Source organism: Anas acuta, chromosome 3, assembly GCF_963932015.1.
Source record: "Anas acuta chromosome 3, bAnaAcu1.1, whole genome shotgun sequence".
Lineage (NCBI taxonomy): Eukaryota > Metazoa > Chordata > Aves > Anseriformes > Anatidae > Anas > Anas acuta.
Genome location: NC_088981.1, coordinates 64,606,524 through 64,631,727, shown reverse-complemented (window position 1 = coordinate 64,631,727; position 25,204 = coordinate 64,606,524). Strand labels below are relative to the sequence as shown.

Sequence of the window (25,204 nt, the reverse complement as noted above, 5' to 3'; positions counted from 1 at the left end):
ATTAATTTAATTAAAAAAAAAAAACAAAAAACTTATTTTTCATTCTGGAAATTAATCCCCATTTAGATGGAGAAGAATACACAAGTACCAGAATAGCAAATCTTCTTTGCTATTATTAGCTTAAAAAAAAAAAAAAAACACACAACTTATCAACAAAAAGGCAAATTTGTCATCTTCAGATTGTGTGTTTTGGGTTTTGGGTGTTGATGAAGGTAATGTAACTATAAGAGTATTTTTTTTTTTTTGGTGATGCTTTATTCTGGATTTATTTGGACAAAAAAAAAAAAACAAAACAAAAACAAACAAACAAAAAAACCACCAAAAACAAACAAACAAAAAAAAAAAACACCACAGATTTTATTATTGTATGAAATGTCACAAACACGGGAGCATAAGCCTTCAAGAAAATTATTTAATTATTGAAAATTATTTAAGATATAGGAATGTTTCCAGAAGCCAGCAGATCCTAGAAGTAATTATGTTATTATCCCTTGCATATATTAACATGAAGATCAAAGAAAAATGAAGAAACTTACTTTTCACTTCCTTAGCTACCACAATAGACTTCTCTTCTGCATGAAAAAATATATACAGAGAATTAAAAAAAAAAAAAGTACAGCACAACATACTTCCTAAACCAAAACAAAATATGTGAATATGTGTATACTTGATGCAAAAAAATCATATTTTTATAGAGTACATGAATTCCACAGTCTGTCCATGGTGTTTTCATATAAAAGTTATTTTGCCTATCATGGAATGTGTTTACCAACATTCAGGGTCTCCTTAGACCATACTTCTACTGATTTTTAATGGTACTGTTTAAAGCTAAGCATCATCTTACCATTTCCTTCTTGTTTTAAATATATTTGCTCAATGTTTTTCCCTTGTTATTTTTTTTGACAAAATGAATCAGAAAACCATTTGGTTGTCCAAGTGTTTTGTGTACTTAATTCTCTGTGTTGAAACTTTGAGCATGCTTTGTGATATCCAAGTTTCTTAACCACATGTAGTGTCAGAAGATTCTTTTGTGATATATTAAAAGCATATTTTAATACTCTTGTTGTTTAGCTCTTGGGTTCCCTCGTGAGAGTCTCTGTCTCTCTCTCGTTTTGAGAATCTGTTCATAAACTCTTACTAGGGAACATGGCCATCTCCTCAAGATCTAAGAATCCTTAACCTTAGATTACACATAAACTGTTTCACAGCTCCATTTTCCTGTGCTATGACTTTCATGACTTTTCAGCATTTCATTTCTATATGTAATCAACATATTTCCATCTTTCCACTAACTTTTACTCCTAATAGCTTGAGACTGAAATGCTGCTAGTATTTCGGTGATCTCTCTTTCTGATTTATTTATTTATTTATTTATTTATTTATTTATTTATTTATTTACTGAGAGAGAGAGAGAGACTCAGTTCTGGAAAGGCTGTTAACTACTCCAGTCTTCCAGTTAGATTAATTGTTTTTGCTTCCATACATTTCTGGTGCCAGGTGATGCATAGGAATCATTATATGCCCAAGGTCCTTACAAACAAAAAGATTATTTTTAATTCGAAACTATTTCTGCCTTTGTGCACCATGTCACAAGCTTCTGGTGGCCAGCTTTGTCACATAAAATATGCTCCAAATATCACAGCAAGGTTCAGAGACGTACCTGTCCTGAGAGCCGTGAACTGAGACATGGTGACTTTAGTGGAGCTTTGCATGGAGCACATATGGAAGGTAGCAGGAATTTTTACTGCAATTAACTTAAAGTACAAAGAGAATATATCCCTGGCTGCAGAGGTTTTATTGCTAAGTCTGTCCACCAATTAATTCCACTGACATAATTTTCTAACATCAGAGTCTTGAGTTGAAATATTCCCAGAGGGCCTACAGACAGCTGTATTTGTTATGAAATTTCTAGAGAATGTTTACAAAGAAGTATAAAAGGACTGTGGGCCCTATTTGCTGTTAGTGCTGCCCAATTCAATATATACAATCTTGGTCAAGTCTCAGGAAAAGCAGTCACAAGGCTTCCATCCAAATCTCAGTTGCATGTAGCCCCATGGATGCACCTACTCTACAGAAATACACACACTACTGAAAGAAGTTTATGTAAATGAGATGATAAACTTGATAAATTATGGGAATAATTTATGGTATTATGGGAAGAGTTATTTGTGATTTAAGGAAGCAGTTCCATTTCTTGAATAAATTTATTTCCTGTAACCTGAGTAGTTCACATTTAGATTGTGGCATATTTAAGTGTATATTTAACACCAGAAAAATTGTCATTTCTGAAACAGTAAATGCAGTAGTTTACCTTTAGATATATACATAGCTAAATTAAGAGGTAAAGCAAATAAATAAATAGGAGATTAGACAGGTCTTTTGCATTGTAAAACTATGAACCCCATCTGTTAATTTATGGTACTTTTTTTTTTTTTTCTTTTTTCCACCAGGAACTCCAGTCCAAAGCCATGTCTTAATGCATAGGGTGTAAGAGATATACAAATAAAAAGACTTCCCCTTCAAAAACCTGTAATACCTTTACAAGAATGAAATAGGAATATTAGCAAATGGTAGAGTATAAAGTAACAGACTCAGTCAGTAAATCAAGCAATAGACGTTGCATTTAGCCAACTTATTCTGTCAGAAGTGGAGTTTTATTTAGAGCAAGGAGGAAATTAAGGACTATGAAAAGGTTAAGTTAAAGCAGTGTTGTGCTACAAAATGGGAATTTTTTTTTTTTTTTTTTTTTTGACTGGGAAAAGAGTAAAACAAACAAATGCATATAGTTTTCCTAAGAAATGACAGGAGCAAAGTGGCCAGCCCTAAAGCAAAGGAGCACGTGAGATGGAATTATTTATTTCTCAGTAAGTGACAAGGGCCTCAGGACATTGGTTAAAATCCAAGTGAGATTCAAAAGAGCTCAAGAAAGAGGCGTTTCAAGCCAAATTACCTTTAACAGTTTTGTTAATGTCTTTTGCCTTGTGGGAAGTCAACTAATGCTTAGCCAACAGCGGGAGGGGAGATAACAAAAACATGCTAACAACGCACCACTTGAAAGCAGACATGGCAAGACCAGTGTCTTACATTGGCAGCACTGAGGGGAATCTAAATTTAGGGATACATGTGAGTTGCTAGGCATAGTGTCATGGGAATGCTGCCCGGGGACTTGAAGACAATGGTGCTGTGAGATTTTCCTCTCCATATCGTTCCAGATGCTTCATATACTTACGGGGACACTGACTCTGGAAGTACTTGTCAGCGCATCCCACCCACTGAGAAGCAGAGGTAAGGAGGGTAGCAAAATGCAGTCACGGATACCTTCTTGTGGAGAGGCTTGGGTATAACAAAAACTAACTAGTGGGGCTGAATGCCAGACATTTGGAGATGGTTTAGTTCAAATAAGCCCTCTAAAGTTCAGACATGTATACAAGTTTTATCTGTATTTATCTAAAACCCTGTTGTCAGGAAATCTTGGGAGAAAAGCTCTTGTGAGAGACTTTTGATATTGCCTACAACAGTTTTTCTTGACTGCTAATTCTGGTCTTGGCAGAAAAGAGGAATAGCAGTGTACTCACACACATATAAAACAGTTCAAAGTGAGTTGATTTACTTTTCTCAGTGATACTGTGTTTCAGACTGGATGCAATAGGTAAAACTTCATTCAATTTTTCTGCAAACTTGAAGCTGTCATAATTTCAAATCACCATTAAAAAAAAAAAAAAAAAAAAAAAAAAAAAAGCTATATTTTATTTCCTATTAGTTTTAAGATGTAAGTTGTTCTTCCTTTGTTTTAATTGGTGACTGACAACCTTTCTCTGCTGAACTCAGTGAAAGCTTTATTCTTGATTTCATTACATTTACATTTTTGATGACATTTCTCTCCCTTCTGCATTTTGCTTCATTTTCACACAAGACCCTTTTACTAACCATAATACTTAAAAGAAATTTTTGGAAATATTGGGAAATATTTCCCAATAAATAAATAAGGGAAAAATAAGGGAAATATTTCTACTTGGTTCAGGATGTCAAAGTATTTAAAAAATTTCAACTACGTCTAAATTTCTGGTCAAAATTGACTTCAGATATTTCTGAAAAAATCCCTTACTTGGGTAAGAGTGTTCTTGTTGGCCCAATTGTTTTCTTTGTGAGAAACAATTTTGTCTTGTCTCATCCATACTACTGAAAAGTCAATAAAAATCAAAGAATCCTAAAACTTATTAATATAGATTTCTTATAATTAATTCTTCTCACAGGCATACTCACACACATACACACACTTGCACGTTCTTCCTAAATTATAGATGTGTATTTTGGTCAAAATTGTGTATTTTTTCAGCTATGTTCCATTTTTAACTTTGCATTTCAGCAGATTAACGCAATATAATTTATTCTCTTACTGAGCAAATTAAAGACTAATTGGGCACACAGGTCATTGGAGATATAGTACACCATGATATCCTAGGCAGTATCTACAGCCTGATTTTGCTTATTGAAACCATTTCACTGTTTTTAAATCCTAATCTGAAACAGCATCAATATCATGCTTGAGATTCGTGGTGCTTTCATATGACCTTAACAAGTATTTCTCATTTCTTCCTGGAATCCATTACAGGATCCATTTTCATAGATCCATTGAATTAAGCATCAAAACTGTTTGCTAATAGCAGGGGGCCATATGTTGCCCTTGCTAAACAACACAGTAGGGAGCAAAGGAGTACAAATACCAGTGTAACAAAGCCAGAAAATGCATGCCAATGGGAAAAAGAGATGGTATGCCAACACTCATGACATGACAGGGCAGTAGGAAATCCATTGTATAACAGCTAATGGCAAATATGATGCAAATATGATTGTGATAAAGAATTAAATTCCCAGGGGAACACTGACACCTTATGGTACTACCTTCCTTTGCAAGATCCAAACTAATGGAGGCAAGGCAGCAGCGTTAGCCTTCTCTGTATTTGTTAACACTAGGCAACATGAATTGACAACAGCACCAGTTGTGTCACCTGTGCTGGGAAGGGTTTTGATCATGCCTATTATGGCACATGCTTTTGAGCAAGAATGTTTGAGGTTTAGGAAGAAGAGATGACCAGGCTATATATGACCTCTTCTTCAGGGATTTGCCTCATGGAATTTCAGCATTTGAAAGACTGGAGAATATTAATCCATGTAAGTATTCTCCATTTGCAGGTTCATCAGATGCAAAAGGTTATTGCTCACCTGTAGTACATAATAAAAAAATAACAAACAAACAAACAAACAAACTCAAACTTAAATTATATTCAGTTATTTGGTTTTGTTTTATTGGGAAGATATTGATAAATGTTTATTTTAAACTTCACAAACCAATATAGTAAAGTGGATAAATAATAATAAAAATGAGAGAGTATAGTAATATATTTAATCAAAATATATGTAGCTTTATACTTTAATTCACTTTCAACATTCTGCTAAACACTTTTTAGTGACTTTAATTTTTCTGTCTTATGCTAGAATAAAAGAGCCTCATGTTATTAAGTAAAATGTCAAGGGCTTTCTGAAACCATGCGGATTTAGGCTTTTTTCATCACAGCTAAATCATTAGAGTTTACTTCTTAAATGTCTAATCTAAATCATTGAATAAATCACTTTGAAATCTTGTGTAGACGATTTCATAGCTTTTACTGTCTTTAGTACAGACTCATGGAAGTGTCTGGCCCACATTTCCACAAATAAACAAAAACAAACCAACCCAACCAACCAACCCCCCAAAACCCAACCAAACTTGCTTTCATTCTATTTGTAGAGTACCCTTTTTTTTTTTTTTTTTTTTTTTTTCCCCTAGCAGGTTTGTTTAAAAACTAAATGTATTATGATATTTCTCACATAAACATTTTTCTTATTTATTTACCTTTGGATTAAAATTTATGAGACAATGAATTGTCATCAACAAATAATGTCAGCATTATTAAAAATGCTCCAGACAGGAGAAACATTCAAAATTCTACATATTTGCAAGGTTTCTAGTGTATCTTGAATTACTGTCTTTCATTTAAGTTTTTTGTTGTTGTTGTTGTTTGTTTGTTTTTTTTAGGGTAATTGATTTTATAACATAAAAAGCCAGATATTTTATAGAATAATCGGTGTGCAGAAGAGAAGGTCATTGACAGGCAGTACAGAGGCAGAAGCAGATTGATTTGTACAAGATTCTATACAAGATTCTATACATCAAGGAAGCTTTGACAAAATGTGTATTGGCTTTAGTAATTTACATACTCTTGGTTATATCCCCTAATGTTATATTCACAAACTGAGATATAGACTAGAATTTTTTCCTAAGAGTCAGATAGTGTACATTCTATACAGCATCAAAGTTAGATGCAGATTTATATTTCAATGAGAATTTAACCTCCACAGGGATTGTGGAGGAAGTTAAAGGTATGTATTCCACAGTAATTCAATGTACTGCATTCTGCAAAACTGTAATTGGAGAATTCAAACAGTTATCTACAGAAAATCTTTCTCTCTCTCTCTCTCTCTCTTTCTCTCTCTCTTTTTTTTTTTTCATCACAAAACCTCCACAGATGTTTCAATATGTTTCCCTTTTTTCTTCATTTAATATCACAAATAATAGAAATATGGAAAAGAAAAGGCAGTCAACGGAGGGAGGTGTTTCAAAAGCTATCACGATCCATTAGCAGATCAGAACAATTATGTTGATCGCTATTCTGTGATAAATGTTCTTCCACTCAAAGATACAAGCACAGATTTTTAGCACAATATAACCTGGAAGATCATAGTCAGATACAATGCTGTTTATTTATTTATTTATTTACTTATTTACTTATTTATTTACTTATTTATTTTTGTTTTTGGTGGTACACAATGCTCTTCAATGTACTTCTGTGTTACAAAACATGCTGTCTGAGTTCATAGGTAACATGCATTAAGATGACTTCCACTGAGAGAAGGATTTAGATACAGGCTTCTCACAAGGATACTCTGATCTCATGAAAACGCAGGAATGCTTTTATGTAACAATTAATATGATGCTTTACCAATAACTAACTACATTTCTGAGCTTAGTTTTACATTTCTAATCTAACTGCATCATCTTCTTTAGAGATTGCCCAGCCATGCCTGAGAACACAGCAGGGGAGGACTGTCAGAATAGGAAATTATTTCTCAGGCAAATGGGGAAATGGAGGAAGCTAATACCTGTGTGAATTGAGAAAAAAAAGTCAAGACCTGAGAGAGCAGACACATGGAAAACCAATGTTTTCTGCAGAGCAGCACTAGGATGTCAGTGCTGCAAAACACATGAAAGCAAGAGTTAAAAGAAGACAACAATCAAGGAAGATGACCATTGCAGACAAAAATTCAGAGCCAAGGAAAACAGATCTGTTCAAATTACAGCCAGCACCAGCATCCTACCTAGATGGCAGTGTCACAGTGTCAGCCAATATGAGAGTGCTACTTCCAGAAGATAAAATATAGGATGTAAAATGAGTTATTTTAATTCATGGTTGGGCAAACAAGGTTTTGATGCTTGTAAGAAAAGCAGAACTATGAATCAGTGTCTTCCTCTTCACAAATTTTCTTTCCTTATTTCTCTTGATTATTACTGTATCTTTTTGTTGTGGTTGTTTTGTTTTGTTTTGGTTTGGTTTAGTTAGATTTGTTTGGATTTGGTTTAGTTATTCTTTTCTGTTTGTAGCCTAAAGCTTCAAACTCTTCACTGAACTTTGAGTATAAGATCTGAAGACAGCATATTTATTTATTTATTGATTGTTTGATTGAAAAGGACCAAACCACCATGAAATGGAACAGAAATGATCTGGCTTCTGACTAAATGAGTACAAGGAATGTTGATTTCCTACCAGGAGACATCTGAGAAGTTCAGTTCATATGCATGCATTTCAATGCACTTTATTTCATACTACACAAAACAGGATACAGGTTAAGATTGTTTTACAAAAACAATTGTTTTACACTGTCTACAAAAGACCTACAATGGAGGCAAAGGAAGAGAATGACAATGACAAGCAGAGGAAGGTCGATATTTAAAACATAACAACAAGGTGCTGATTTTCTAAGACCTTATGAATTCAGCAGAGAATGATTTCTACTGGGTATTGGATACTATCCAGGAAAAGCTTTCTATTTGAAAGTATCAAAACACCTAAAATTATGAGACATATGGTACTGCCACTACTTTCACATTATCAGAAAGCAATAATGGTCCAAGATTACCTAAGAAGTCAGTGGCAAAACAGGGCAGTAATTTAAAAAAAAAAAAAAAAAATATTTTCAGCTTTTACTATCTGCATGGTTTTGTATCTAATCTCTAAATGCCACTGAGTTGGAATGCCTAAGGTGTAAATAGGTTGGTTTCATGATTTTTCTCTGTGAACCATTCTGTTACCTCCTAAAGTTTTACCTTTTATTCAGAGTTGGTTACTTTTATCAAAGGCCAGGTCACTTCCTCCATAAAGTACATTTCTCAATCAATGAATGCTTGTACCTGTTCACTATCCTAAAAATTTATAATACTATCTTTGTATTTACAGTAAAACCGGTATCTTGTTTCAACCTGTTCCTTCTCTTGATCAGTAATAGTTAGCAATGAAAAGCAAGCATATATGTACGCAAACCTTATGAAGACACAGATAGATGTCTCTTCAGCTATTCCAGGGATTTAAGTTTCTCTTTCTCCCTTCTGATATTATGCCAGCTATTCTCATAAATTATTTAATTATTTTCCCAAGGGCTGAAATAAAGTTCCAGAGTTTAAGTTTCCTAAAGCCTTTATATATGCTTGCTTTTCATATATGGAAACACAATAGTGCAATATAACAGCTTTTCACAACTGCATTTTCACAGTAATTCTTCCTTCTTCATTTCCTTCAAAACTCTTGCATGAGTGGTGTTGCATCCTAGTGACTGGTCTTGAGCCTTAAAGACTATTTAGTTGTATGTTTCTGAGTGCATAATCTGCCCCACGATTTGTTTGCCAAATAGGTGTTTGCCTAATTTACATTCACAATTACCTCAACTGCTTGCATAAATGAGTTAATGAAACACACAAATGTGTAACTGGTCATAAATAGTCATTTCTGTGTGCAATTGCAGTAATTGCATGCACCTCATGATTTTTAAAATCAAGAACTTAATTTTATTCTAGTTCATGTTGTATAACAGTTATATTTAAGGATTATCACTCAACAAATGCAGATGTCTTTTTCCATTATGCCTTTCTTTCATTATGGCTAATTGGTGGATAACAATGTTTAACATTTCAGGGACTTCTTTTTGCTGATAAGCAGGGTTAAAACATTTGCCTTAAACAAGCAGGATGGCAAATCTATTTATATATTATGTTGTGTCAAAGTAAATACAGATTTGTACTCCTTCCAAGAATGTATCTATAAATAAATTTTATTTGAGGTAAAAGGGGAAAAGAGATAGTAAGATTCTTACCTGTTTTTATCTGGACATTCTGATTGAAAATAATCACATTTTGAAATCAAATGAATTTAACTGTTTGTTTCAGTCATAGGGTCTGCCAAAATCTCTCATTTTCCATTTTCAAGTACAGGCAAAGCTCATAACATTTGTTATGCTGCTGACACCCAATATGCTTTTCTTTTAGATCACAACTGGTTTCTGAATAACATAGAACTAAGACCTCTACAAGTAAGTGCCATGGTATGACTAAACAAATTTATTATATGAAATCTGGTAAATGATTATATAAAAAGACTCATATATTTTATAATATTAAATATTATAACATAGAGACCAAGAATGTATGTTGCAGTAATGGTTTTAAGTCATCAGGTATAGTCCATTTTAAAAGTAAAATGCATATTTCAACCATTTTATTGATATGATTAGGCTGTAAACAATATAATTTGATTGCAAGGCTATGTTTTAATCTTCTGAATGTAAGCTCTGACTTCTCATTTTTGCTTTCAGTGTTTTTTTTTTGCAACAGAGATAAATGTACAGCCAGAAATATTATCTTCATTATTGTAGATAATACACAGAAAAAAACCAAAAACAACAATAACAAAAACACATCTGAATTACAATAGCTGAAATAGTGATCCAAAGGATTAAGAAGATAATGCTGTTGTTTTACAGTCAGATGGCAATTTATAGCTAAGCTGCTATATAAGCTACACCATCCAAAGAATTTTAGAGAGGTTTTAGTCCTGCAATCTATTTCATGCAGGAAATCCACAGAGCCAACTGTGGAACTACTGAAAGGAAGATTAGTAATGCAAGTATGATTGCACCATTCATAAAACCAGCCCTAGCCATTTCATCTGTTTTGTAATATGGGTTATATTTATAAACAAAATCCATTAGAACAGAGAGTCAAGTTAATAAGTAGAAGACAATAAAAGAGGAAAAGTCTCAAACTTGCCTTCAATAGCTGCTGTTTTCTTTCTTGGACTATGTTCTAGAAGAAGACGAGGTGGTACCATTCCCTTATGTCCTGCACAAGTACACAGGTTAAGAAACATGGAAAATGCATTTAATAACAGGCTGTGCACATTCAGTAGAAGGATGAACTCCCTTCAGAATTGTTTGTGTTTAAAATCTAACATTGCGTGTAAAAGCTATTATCTTCTAGACATCATAAGAAGAAAATGTATTTCTCAAAAAAATCATAATTATTTTAAAGAGATACATTTTAAATCAATAAAGACCAAGTGACTCAAGCATGTGCTGAAATGCTTACAGATCTATTTTTCTTCATTAGACTAAAAACCTCAGAAGAATAATATTGTAATAATAAAGTTACATATTCATGATGCCTCTTCTACAGTAAAAGCATATTTTCTTCTGTCAAGCAAATGATCTTCAGTTGTTCCCTCAAGTCCACTTATTATGAATTTCTTGAAATAAGTAAAAAACATTTGTTTCTTAGCCTCAAGGGTTATTCTTAATTAGCCAATACCAAGAAGGTCATGCACTGTAAACACTGACTAGCTTCTGATTCCAACTGCTGAGTGAAATACTTCAACTCTCTTGGAGTATTGAACTGTACTTGCTCACAAAATTGAACTTGGACTTCCTCTGCTAAGCACATGTCCAGATACCATTCTCTATGAAAAATATTTTCACTTAATTTCCTCAAGTATTCACAAACAGATATATTATACTTTTATATTACATAGATTATTTTTTTAATGCCTATTTGCAGTCTCCTTATTTCCTTCTAATTTCCTTGTCTGCCATTTATGCTAATTAGCTCTCCTGTCATGGTCACTTGGAAAGTACAATTTCTTGGGTATCCTGTGAAATAAAATTAATTTGTGAAATATAATACAAATACCGTCATATGCACTCGCACATATTCACTGCAACTGAGCCCACATGCAATGCAAAGTTGTTAGGTTTCAGCTCCAGCTCTACAACAAAAACTGAAAGCCATGCCTCATGCTTGGTGATAGACTCAGAAGAGAAATAAATATCTTAATGATCCTTGGAAATTGCAGTATCATACTTACCCCTCTCATTTGACAAAGGTATGCTTTGTATATCCATACTCATGGGGAATGCATAGGAAAATCATCATCTTGAAGATAGCAGTGGGATTTGAGCCCTACGGTCTCAATGTTATTTCATTTCATCAGCATGTGTATGATCACAGACAAATGATTTGTAAGCAGACAATTTAGTTTACCTGTTAATTGTAAAAAAATTCACACATGGAACTGCTCGAACTGACTCACATATCTGAGCCACTGGCAAAACGTTGACACACGGTGATAAAATAAATGTACTGAAGGCACTGTGCAACAAATTAAAAAAAGTAAATCTCAGGTTTTACACCTATTTACTCTTCTGGTGGTAACCACAACAGGATATTTACCAATCTCACCACAGAATGACTCTATGTGACAGAAATGAACAATAGGCAAACTTCAGAAATCCAGATATCTAGCCATATTTTTCCAAACATTTTGTGTTTCAATCAAACATTGAATACCACTTTTTTTCGACAAGAATCTGAAAGTTATACTCATAAGTTTTGTCAACAATGAGAAGCTTCATTAATTGAATTCCTAGTTCAGAAAGAAAACCAAAACAATGTAACATTTAATGAAGAATGGGTAAATAATCTTATTCTTTCTCCTAGTTTTGATTAAAGTCAAAAAAAAAAAAAAAACAAAAAAAAAACCCTAAAGATTATTTTTTTTCTTATTTTCTTTGCCTTTACCTAAATTAGATCACTTATCCCTAGATGGAAAAAAATGATAAATTTTATAACTTGGAACAATTGTTTTGTGTTAAAGGTAGTAAAGGACAGACGCTCAGAATGTTGAGTAGATAAAGAAGGACAAAGAAGTGCAGTGTTGTGTTTAGATTGCATTGCGGCACAATGATCTAGCACCTTCAGGTCAAAGTACAAAATGGCCCCATTATTTTCCTGTTCTTTGTTGTAGCAGCAGTTTTCTAATGATTGCACCAGTATTAGTTAGTATAATGCCAGTGTGATACCACTTATTGCTAATGACTTGTCAAGTTCTATTTTATAGTTTTACAAGTTTTGAGCAAATCATTTATTCCATGCAAATTGACCACATGATCTAATATGAAAGTGTTTTAAGCACCAAAAGCTTAAGCTTCACAGATCAAAAACTTTCCCTTAGGCCAGAATGTTTGTTCAGAGAAGGTTCCAATCCACTCTGATAAAAAGCTTCTTTAATGTTTCCATGTGTTATTAAGTGTCTCTCTATTCACTTTGATGGGAATGCAAAGGACAGTAGCTAAATAAATATTTTATTCATTCTTTTGATGAAATATGTTAAAGGGGATATCCTAAGTCAAATTTTTTTTTTTCTTCCTTTTTCTTTCCTCTGTAAGTTATAAAACATAACTGGCTTTCTGCAATGTAGAGAATTCATAAATAGAAGTAAGGAATTGGACTCAATAGATCAGACCATTAGTATCAGTGGTGTCTACTGTCTTGATTTCAGCAGTGGCCAGCTGGACACATATCCACAATGTAAATAAAAGGAAGTCAGGGTACTTCTAATGATCTTGGTGGACAAGCAATATAGTCCATGAATCATGAGAAGTCATTATCCAGATTGCTACTGTTATTACTGGACATACAACTTCTCTGATTAAAAAATGCAGCCGCATCACAGCTCTGGAATGTAATGACTGCATATTTATTACTACTCATTTCACATGTAGTCTTTATTTTTCCACTATGTGATAAGTTAAAAAGAATGATTTGTCTTTTAGGTTTCTATGTCTAATTAGTCCATGCAGCTGTGATATGGATACTTCCTTCATGTGTGATATTGTTTATAGCTATCTGACAACATATTAGAGCTCATGGAAACTGATGCAGAATGGAAAGTTTTAACTTTAAGCTCATTAGAATGTGCTCACCACACAGAAAAAAAAAAAAAAAAAAAAAAGTCGTGTTAAGATCTGAGTAGCTTCCTCCACTGCCTGGAAAGAAAAAAAAAATAAAAAATGCAAGTCTGAGTAGGAGCTATAGATACTAAATGAATACTTCATGGAAACTAAGCTACATCATTCCTCAGGCTCAGTGAAAATTCTGTCATTGGTGTTTATTAAATTGTTTGAGATGTGATGAAGAAAATCCTTCTGATTTGTTTGACGAATATTTTAGATTTTATATTGCATGATAAGGAATACAAGGCAAACTTTAATTACCTTTCTTTTCTTATTCTAGCTCTCATCTTTCTACAAGTGTCAAGCATGTCATATACAAGTACTGATTATAAATTTATTTCTTAGGATAATAGCAAAGAATATGGATTTTCTTTCTTCCCTGATCTGTCCAGTTTGACTGGTGCAGTGACCTTAACTGACATAGTCTTTAAATTTACCTTTCTCAATCAAAAGTTCATGGAATTAAAGAAAATATTTAAAAAAATATTATTATTACAATTAAAATCATTGTAGATGGCAGAATATTACAACTGGATATGGGGGGAGAAATAATGCCACCACAGAAAGCAAATGAAAATGTGGAAACACCTTTCCTGTAACTGTGTGCTTCCTCCTATCTCCCTCATATCCAAATTTTAGTTATCTGAACAGCAGGAATTCTACAGGCCAACAGCATCAATGCTTTGGTGTATTACCTCTCAAATAGCCTGGAAAAATATCTTCAAATAAATCTTGATTTGCTCAGATGTGCCTTTTTTCTTAATAATAGTAAAAATAATGGAAATCAGGTAAGCAAGCTTTTTGCAGAGTCATTTGTCATGAAACATAGATTCAGATCAAATGCTTTATGAAGCTTGGAACAAGACAAGGGCTAGAAGAATGAGGTAAGTGCCAAATATGCTTTTAGAGGATTAAAATCTCAATGGAATCCCACTGTTCCGTCTAGTCTTCCAGTTTTGACACATAAGTTGCTTGAAGTTAAAGATGAGCCTCCCTTGTTATTAGTTGTTACTCTTCAGACATTAGGCTGTCATTGCTCTGGGGAAGGGTTTACTAACTTGGTATTAGTCTATGAAAAAACATGAAGAAATTGTTTTGCATTAAGATAGAGTAGCTGGCAATCAAGAGGTGAGCTTGTGTAACTGTTCTGAACAATGTAAATACTTGTTTTTGGGAAAGGAATTGAAATGAAAGTGCCCTAAATAGGTTATCTTTCTGAATAACGTCTGATAGCATGATGGTTTTATGCAAGCTAGTAAATTAAATGGTGCCTTGGAATGGTACTCAGCTCTGGAATTCAGGCATATGTAGTCTACAATATTTTTTTGAATGGCCTCTGATAATTTTGACCTATACCAAGTAGCACTGTCTTAAACAATTAATTGGCTCATTTCAGGAGTTAGCAAGTTACTATTATGTTGTATAGGAAAATGACAAATCTATCTATATGTTCCACTTGAGTTTAAAATGCATTAAAAATAGCACTGATGCTATTGGAACTAACATAGTATCTAACATACGCATAAAACATATTATTGAGAGATTTTCCTTCCTCAACACACAGAAAACAACTTCAAGCTTATTATAAATAACCTAATGCCCCTGCGAGGTCACCCACCTATTAAGTTAAAAGCAGGGACCACTAGGTTAACAGTGAAGGTGTAGGAAGAATGTTTGCAAACTGATAATCTAAATGCTTTTCAGGATATAGTATGGGAAGGATTAAATTTCTCTTCTCAAGAAGCCAAGTGAAAGGCAGCAGCAACTTGATAGCCCTGTTTTTAATACAGTTATATATTTACATCTACATATATATGTATATATGTGCAGCCATGAACACATGTATATATACATGCGCATGTATATATGTAAATCTATATACATTTTAAATGATTTATCTGAACAGAAAATGTTTTTTCTAACCCAACTTGATTTGGTAATTGAACAGGCACAAGTTTCTATTGGCTCAGATTCCTGGAGCTTTTGTGAACGTTAGTTAGTACATTTTCATGCAGCCACCAAACCTGATTAAAGTTTGATTTTTGTTTTGTTTTGTTTTCCTGCAGGTTTGTATCTCACTCAGTACAACTGTACATAACAAGTATAAAGTGATGCAAGCAAGAGAGGCATGGGCAGACTTAAGGGAGTGGTATTTGCTGGTTTAAACTACTCCAGCTTTATTGATCCCAGACAGAAATCTATGCAGTATATCTTAGTTGCACCACGAAGCTGTGCAGTTATATCTACTTGCAACAATTTATCTGTTGAGAATTCTTTTCCAGAGATTTTTTCACACTGAGGCTCCAAAACCCCTCTTTACCTCGATGTGCATCTTGTAAAAGCTGTTCTAATGCTTATGTTCAGAAGATTTAAGTTGTTAAGGAGTAAAGTTGTAAGAGATTTTTCACTATACATTAATTCACACAGTCCTTCCTGACTTTACAAGAAAACTGAAATGAAATGTCAAATTTATAATGTTGCAACATCCCACTTCATTATGTCACCAGTAATGGCTGGAGGCAAGTCTTTTCTCCATACTTGAACTGTACATTGTGAAGCAAATTTTACTCAGCATGACCATGGGTTAAATGAGTGGGAAGTTTATTAATACCAACTTATGTAAGTTTGCTTCTGTATTATGTCATCATCACATGCTACTCAGCTCCCTCTGTTATCTCCACTTCCTTCTGCTACTTATCACCTGCATTTAGCAGGTAAAGATAACCCTACATGTTATGTTTAGAAATATTTAAAGCTAGATCTCAAAGAGCTGAGTCCATGGGCAGTGAAAACAATGGATTATTGTATGAAAATTATAGGTTGTTATTGTTGCATACTGGAGTGCAAAAATACTGGAAAAGCATTTTATAAAATGAAAAGACATATTCAGCATTTCCCTCTCTTTCTAAATAACCTTAATAAAGTGGTCTCATAAACAGTGATCCCTAGCATGATTAACATGAATATCTGAAGTTGGTATAGATGCATACTTTTCTCAATACGAAATATCCACAGAAAAAGAATTAAAACAGAGAAAAGAAAACCATGCAATTAAATACTTGCTGCTAACAATTAAACAAAATGGAAGGGACTAATAAATTATGTTGACAGGCAATAGACACTGGTATGCAATGGGATCACTGCTCAGTAATTTATGAGTTATTTGAATCTGGTTTATCTGTAAAATAGCATAATTCCAACTGTCATTAGTCCAACTACATCTCAGAAACATCCAGTGCTAAAGTCAGAAAACTATTTAGACGTTACTTTAGGACTGCTAAAACTTTAAATTGTCTTCAAGAAAGAGTGCATATGTCATGTCTCGCTAAACAATGACAGTCTGGCATTAATAAAATCAAATTACAGATGCTATAAACCCTCACTACAATTAGAGAAGTTCGATGAAATTAATTTAGTACAGAAAGCACTGGAAGTCCAATTGAGCCCAAATGGATGTGATCACAAAAAATAGTTAAAATTTTTAACTTTTTTAACAGAATGAAGAAGAAAAGGAAAACGACTCTTACTTTTCTTGTCTATAGCTGAGCATCACCTAAGAGAGTGAATCTATGACCATTTTTCTGAAATTAGTATTTCAATAACACAATTTGAAGTTAGAGGGAAAAAAAGCTGAAAGATTTTATTAGATCAAATATCAGGAGTAGAGCTTAATTGTGCAGAGGTGTTGGCTACTAGCTCCTGTTCCTCACTCCCACTGAAATCAATGAGAGCTAAATATTAGGTAGGCATTAAGTACCTATTACCTGTAATGTTAGGCTCTGTTTTATTGATAATCTTCCTCTTACTTCTAAAAGTGCCGTGGCTATAATATTTTAGAGAATCACAAGAGGATGACATATTGATAATACAGAACTGTGAAACATCCTTCATAACGTGATGGTACTAGGTTTGATGCAAAACTTCTCATCAAATGTGGTTTCTACAGAAAAACGGTATACATGTCCTAAAATGATGCAGGTTAAAACAATATCATGTAAAGATGCTTTCAGGTAAATGATAGGAAAGATGATGAAATATACTGGAGCAAACAAATTCTAATACTAGAAATAATCATCACTTTATCCAACCCCATTTTGCTAATTTCTGATTCTTCTGCTCTGCTTCCTTTTCCCAGGAAATATTCTCTTTCCTGTAGAGGAAAAAGATTCCTGGAAAATAGTCCTGGGATTTGTTTTCATAAGTTCCAACCCTTGTGCTGCAGGCCTCCTCTATGATTTTTGTGGCTTGAATCCTATTAGTCAAAGCTGTAAATACAATATATCTTTTCTTTTTTCTTTTTTTTTTTTTTTTTCCTTTTTTTTTTTTTCTTTTGTTTGGCACATTTGGAATGTGAATAGTCTCCAAATTCTTCCAAGAAATTATTTCCCTCTTTCTTTTACCCTTCTGTCTTTCACAAAATGCTATTATCCTTTCTTCAACTTTTCATACTTTTCAGAGTGGCACTGATGGTTTCTTGGCTAAACCAACAGCTACTTCTAATAATGCCATTTGAAATCTTATATGAAAAAAACATTTTTTTTATATCTTCATTTAAATTAAACCTTTTCTTGAACATTTTTAGTATACTTCTAGAATGTTTGTAGGCTCTTTCTCAACCAGCTTTAGACACTTAAAAGTTCAGACAGTTAAATTTAGAGAAGTCACCCAAGGGATCCATTTATAGTCAATGGATAAAAATTTGTACCTTTAAAAGGTGATTCATTGCTTCTATCTTAGGCATCTCTGTTGGGATGAAATTGTACTCTGGAGGCCTCCATTTCATACTATTGGCTATAAAAACAGCTAAAGGTTAGAGTTTGGCAATTAACTTCTGGATATCTAAGTGAGGTGCAATGAATTGCAAACATTTCATTTTGCAGTTCTACATAAAGATGACACTATATGCCACCAAAATATTCCAGGACTAAAATCATGAGCCATGTATGGTTTTTCACAAAATAACTGCTGCCTAGAAACACAGTGCTCTGCAACCTCCAGCAATTATATGAGTGAATATCACATGCAAAGAAAGGATTCTGTTGTCAAGCTTAACTGAAAAAGATAAAAGCATTGTTTAGGTTTAATGCCGTGTGTGGGCACTGAATGCCTTTTGAACTCTGTGTGCAATTTACTCTTTCACCTAGTACAGAGTGTACTGAAGGACAAAATGAAACAAAAGGAAGGAAACTGAACTACTGAAAGGAAGAATAGCATTTCTTGACGAAGAAAAAAAAAAAATCAGTCTTGACTCATTCCAGGTGTATGTTAGGAAGTTGCATCCTTTTTTTTTTTTTTTTTTGACAAAATATGCGCAGAAAGAAAATGATGTAAAGCAAAAACAAGAAGAACCAGAACAGAGGAAGGTGAAAGGAATGGACCTACCACACCCAATTGCCACTATGGCTGTGGAATATCTGCAGAAGGAGGTGGTAAGTAAGGGAGAGCATAAGCTGTTTAGGAGACAGAGGAGCAGTCTTCTGTCTCCTTTTGAACTCTGTGTGCAATTTACTCTTTCACCTAGTACAGAGTGTACTGAAGGACAAAATGAAACAAAAGAAAGGAAACTGAACTACTACCTGAACATGCATTACATGTTTTCAGAACAGAAAAGGTGAGGAATTAATGCTAATCTGGAAATACTCCAAGACAATATATCTTGTTGAAGATACTGCCTGTGCTCTTCTTATCTGTGAGGTATGATGACCAGGTAGCATCCCTGTTAAAATCGAGCTTAATTCTTTGACACAAGAGACAACAGAGAATCTATAGCTGGCTGAAGAGAGTAACTTCTCTCAGTCTCATAACAGAACTAAAGATTTTGCCATTAACAAAAAAAAATTCAAAAGGAAACTGGAAGCACTTCACTGTACACATTTCCTTCTTTGTTATGGTTCAGTGTATTCAGCTTCAAAAAGCGTTTAAAGGGCACATTGCATAGATTTCAACTGTCTTCCATTCCATTAAAGCTGAGAGATACATGTCTGGAAGTTAACTGCCCTAAGAGAGTTTCAGAAGTATATTCTAAAAGTAGTTGATTCTTTTGCCATCCCATATTAGAATGGTTTATTTCTATTAAAATCAAGGATCTAGCATCATTTAAATCACATAAAGCTGACTCTTCAGAGTGGCTTGCAGTGAGCTATTAAAGAAACAAATCAATCCCCGTCTACAGAATAAGAATGCCAAGCATTCCCTGAGTAGCTGCTTCTGAGACAGTGAAAGTTGTTTGAAATTTTTTTGGCAAAGTTACAATAAAGTGCCATAACAGTGTTGACAGATGCTGCTTCATGTGCCAGCATCTGGCTCTGATTCACAGTGGGATGATATAAACAGGGAATAATGGATAGCTGTTTTGCCTCTGTGGGATGGTGTCAGAATTATGTGCTGATAATGTCCCCATTAAAAGATCAATGTCATTTCAGAGTTTACCCAAACAGACACAGCTATTGGGGTGATAGGTGAGTCATAGACAAGAACCTAATTAAAATGACACCAGTGGACATCTCAGAGTTTTGCATAACTGAATGGAAATGTAAAGATGCAATATTTAGACTCTAAATGACAGCTAAAAGTATTTCAAAACTTGCTCATTAATAAATTAGACATTTCAATAACTAAAACAATGTTCAACTTCTCATAAATATATTCAAAATTACTCTTTATTACTTCATTCCTTTCAGACTATTTGAAAAGTAATCAGAACTCTCCCAGAAGATTATTAGTGGAATAAATGCTTCTGTTATTGTATCATCTCCATTTATGTCATTAATGGAGACAAAAGTATTGATCAGTGTTTCATCATAGAAACTTTTTTTTTTTTTTTTTTCCTCATAAACAAATATGGACAATTAACCATCAGCTCTGAAAATGAAATCTCTGTAAATTTTGGGGTACAGTACTGCCCTCAGAGGGAAAAGACCAATTAATTCTTAGGTGCCCTGTCTGCTTAAAAAGTAAAACTATAAAATTTTCACAGCTCTAAAACTCTCATTCTAACATTTCACTAATGACATTTTTTGTTTGTTTGTTTGTTTGTTTGTTTTTCTCTAGGGGAGAGGGCTATTGAGTAGGGAGCATTAGAAAGCATCTCTAGGAAAAAAAAATAAAATTCTTTAGTGCTCTGTCAAACATGAAAGCCTATAACTCTCTACAGTTTCTCATGCATAATTTCTCTGAATAAGAAGCAGATATGTTATTTACTTATTTATTATGACTGATTTTTCAATTGTAGTGCATCAATTACATCCCCAGATGAACTACTCTCATATCAAAGTTACCCCCACGTAAATCTGATGTAACAAGGTGAAAAGTTAGACCTTGTCATTGATATATCCACAACACATTCTAGTCTTTAATCAAGCAGGAGTGACACTTAAAAATAGTTCAAGAGCTTAAAGAGTTTAGCTATCTGTACAGCAGAGGGCAAGTATTTAAATCCAGTGCTACAGCCCACCCACAGTAAATGCAGACAATTTTACTTTCAAAATTAGGTATTCAATGCTCTAAGATCTTATAGAGAAATATCACTTCCAAGATCTTACAATATTGATGTATTTTATAACAGTATCTATATAAATCATTTTATGTGGCAAGTATCATACAAACACTGACTTGCAATTCTCTTACCACATTTGTGTTACAGAAATAATCCCTGCTCTTTGACTGAATAGCTCTTGACAATGGAAAAGAAGAGAAAAGTCTTGTAAAAGAAAATTATAGACCGGAGGTCATTCAATTTGTTACTTTTTTCCAAGACCAAGCAGGCTATAGGATTCCTCATGGACTCTGGCCACAATTTAATTGAATTTATTAACAGCATTTTTAATTTAATTTAATTCTATTTATTTTATTATTTTATTTCACTTCATTTTAATTTTAACATTTAATTTAATTTTAAAATTATTTTATTATTATAAATATGTATATATATATTTTTTTTCTATAACCATATGTGTCCTAGGGGGAGAAATGTATGAGATGATGGGATGACTATTTTACCCTATAGGGACACTCACAGTGCCAGAAAACCTGAGTTTCTTCAGTGCAAATATTTTTTCAACAGTATAAGATTAACAAGATTGTCTACATTACTTTGGCTTTTAGCCCCTGGCATGGATATAAACAATAAACATATTGATAAAAGGAAATGTTATGGACACATTCTTTTGCAGCCCACCTAGTATTGGAGATGGTCATGTAGTGGTAAAAGCTCCATTTGGTAATTGGATACTTCAGTGCAAAGATTTTAGATATGCTAATATCTAAATAATGTCACAGCTGTACTTTCTGATTTTCCATGATCTTTGTTGTCAATGAGGTAACTATAAAAATCAACCATTAGTGAGGCCACGGTATTGAAATGCAAGTTTTTTAACCAAAACTGAAACACAGTAAAACTAATTACTTAAAATAAATTTCCAAGACTTCCAAATTAAAAAATAAAAAATCCAAACATGAATATACAGTATACCTGTGCAAAAAAAAGGTGCCACATTAGGACAAAATAACCAAGAGATGTTTATTGCTTAATTAAGCAGTATGCAACATGCAGAACCACATGCTTAGGTGGGCATGCAAAAAGAGAGATACACACAAGAATTCACTTTAGGTAGCTGCAAAGAAAAGGTACTTGTTCATTGGAACAACTTCTTGATCTGCCAGAGTAGTTCAAGAAATATTTCTACTCTTCTGTGTAAAGCGAGATGGTAAGTACTGCAGGGAAAACAGGTGAGCAGAGTGGTAAAAAGGAGTTTTGTACTTCTCACCTTGTGAAATCTTCCTGAGCTTATGGCTAAAACTCCACTCATTTTTATTGTAAAAGGCTGAGACCCTCAGATACTCTCTTTTACACAAAGTAAAACTTAAGTCTTGGAAGTTAGTTGGTATTGATGTAATTATTGGGATTTACAGGAAGATTTGCATGAAAATACTCAAAGTCAGAGACAAATGCAGGCCAGAGAAATAAGAAAGTGGATGTGGATGCTTCATGAATCAGCTTAGCAAGAATTTCCCCTTCTATAGTTTCTAATGAATCCACTGTGTACAGTGTACCTATATTTCATTCATTTTTAAAGGTAAGTCTACAGTAACAAAATAAAGCTTAGAGAAAATGAACAACATTTCAGCTTCACTTCTTAAAATCAAAGCAAGAGTTTAAACTGACGTCCAACATATTATTCAGGTTACTGTCAAAATGTATTTAAATCTTTTAAAATGTGTACATAATTAATGAAATGTAAGAATCTAAGTGTTGCTGTTAATTATATGGTAACTACAAACGCTATGTTAAATGGTCTGCTCTTCTTTATACTCTTGGATAAAATTTATATAAACCTAAAATCAGATAATGTTGCCAGTAAATAAAATGATCTTTTCACTAATACAGAAATTCCAAAAATACCATCCAAGAATATATACTGAATGGCATTGTTATTATTGACTAATCCATGTATTGTGCCCAAAGAATGTAATGAGCAGGATACTCCTCTTATGAAAGTCAATAAGATAGAAATTCATATAGAGTGTAAATATTGAAAATAATCTACATAGTAGGCAATACACCTATATAAAGGAATCTTCAATTTAAATATAATAATATTATATAATATATATATATAATAAATGTATAATATATAATAAACATATAACATATAACATTATATAATGTATAATATATATCGTTCACAAATTTTAATCTTGGGGCTGACAGAAATAAATGATTCCTCGTTTGAAAGTATTGTGGTGTCAGGGTGACTGTAATTAAATTCGTTAACTGAATTTCTCTTAGATCTCTTTGTTTGGACAATGTAGTTTAACATAAAATATATAAATTGATAAAAGGATAAAATATATCAGATTGTAAAGCTAATTGGATATTATGGTTATTAAAGGGACTTGGTGTTCTGATGTGTTCCCCACATTTATGTATTCAAGAAAATGAATTATCATATTTCATTTCACAAAGGCCAGTGTGAAATGAGCACATTGTCTGAGAAAGGCAACAAACACTAACAGTAACAAACACTAACAGGTGTTAATTGCCGCTCCTCTGCAATTTCTATAAGGAGCACAAAGCTGGGCATACCTGGCCTTTACCTTGCTTCTCAGAGACATGGTCTGGATGTTTCAGCATAGTTTCTCACAGACTGTGAATTGACTAAAGCTTGTTTTGAAGGCTTTGTTTTATTTTACCTTTTATTTTACCTTTTTATATTTATATATCATGCTCTGTCACAAAAAAACATTCACAGCATTTAACTTCAGATGTAGACAAACAATTTATGTCAAAAAGCAGTTGTTTTACAAGTATAGACACTGTTGGACTTTTGGAGATCCTAAGTTAAGGAGCTACCCTTTTCCTTTTCACCTATAAATCACATGATTTAAATATTTTTATGACTTTTTTCCACTTTCTGGGGTCTTGAATTTGTCTACCCATAAGGCTCACTGACACTCAATGTCCACTGAATATTAACCTGTGATTTCTCAGAAAAACTCTATCATAGCACAGTGAAGTGACACAAGGCAAACATTGGAAAGCAAGAGCAGATGGTTGTGTCTTTGATCTTCTGAAATTCCACTCACTACAGAGTCCCTGCTCCCCTTCATGGTCTTCACAGTTTCCTTGTGGCTGGAGAGGTCAAAAATGAAAAGCCATCTTCTCCAAAACTCTCTTCCAACAGCAGGTCTGCTCTGCCTTTGGAGAGTACCAAACAGCCCAGGGAGTTGTCTGGAGAAAGGGCTCTGACACGTGTCAAAGCTTCTTGCAGATGTCAGGAAAACTCTGAGGGTGATCTTGAAGAGCTCCATGCAACTCTTCACATTGTGATTTATTAATGATACAGCTGTGTGAATCACATCTGCTACAGGGAGTTATATATATATATATATATATATATATATATATATATATATTTAAATCAAAACATAACTGAAGGTCTCTGCTTTTTATTTTTTTCTCTCACTCTGAGACTAGATGAAGACCAATCTGATATAATATTTTTCTCTCCTTTAATTCAATCATCACTCTCCATTTCATTCTTTGAGAACAAGCCAAACAAACCATCTCCTTGCAAAATCCCAAGGTTATTCATTTTCCCTCCATAAAAATCTGTGTCCTCACTCTCCCTGTTTTGAGAGTCTGTGCTTCTCAACTACATCCTTTGGCTGTGCCTAGACATGCCAAGAGAAGACCAAAACTACAAACTACAAACTACAAGAGATAAGGAAACACAGCCAATTCAGGTCAATGTCAGTGGAGAGCTTCCTGAGCAAATAATGACTGAAGTTTGTAAACTTGTTGCAAAGGTGTGCCTTAATATTCTATCCTTGACTCTTCATAAATATCATTACCTATCGTTCCTAGGATTCTGTCTTCTCTATCATATGTCCTCTTGTACTGGAGGATGATTTCATTATGATTTCAGAAGGAAGAATGACAATTAAATAAGGTCAGGGTAAATTGGATTAATGTGATGTTATGAGACAATTCTCAATCATTATCGGTAGTTCTAGCTTCATTTTTGTTTGTTTGCTTGTTAAGAATTGTTTGTATTAGAACAGATGAACATGGAGATATGGGAAGAGGGAAGATAAAACACAAAGGTGATGATTCAGCTAAGATATTTTATATATGAAGAACAACAACGGCTCTTCTATTCTTGAAGCATTCTGGGGTTAATGTTTGCTATTTGTTAAGAAAAAAACAATACAATATTAATGATAAGCTCCTTCCTCTTGCATCACAGCCAAAAAAAAAAAAAAAAGGAAAAAA

General features: G+C 33.5%; 1 protein-coding gene across 24 annotated transcripts in view; it reads right to left on the bottom strand.

Annotated features, from left to right (window-relative positions):
* TRDN (triadin) overlaps positions 1–25,204 on the bottom strand; it is a 238,733-nt gene that overhangs the window by 124,774 nt on the left and 88,755 nt on the right. For all 24 annotated transcript variants that reach the window (XM_068677544.1, XM_068677564.1, XM_068677566.1 and 21 more), the window contains 2 exons: positions 10,415–10,486; positions 537–572 (listed from right to left, as the gene is read on the bottom strand). In XM_068677544.1, the coding sequence (XP_068533645.1) occupies positions 537–572; positions 10,415–10,486 (108 nt within the window). The remainder of the gene's footprint in view (positions 1–536; positions 573–10,414; positions 10,487–25,204) is intronic.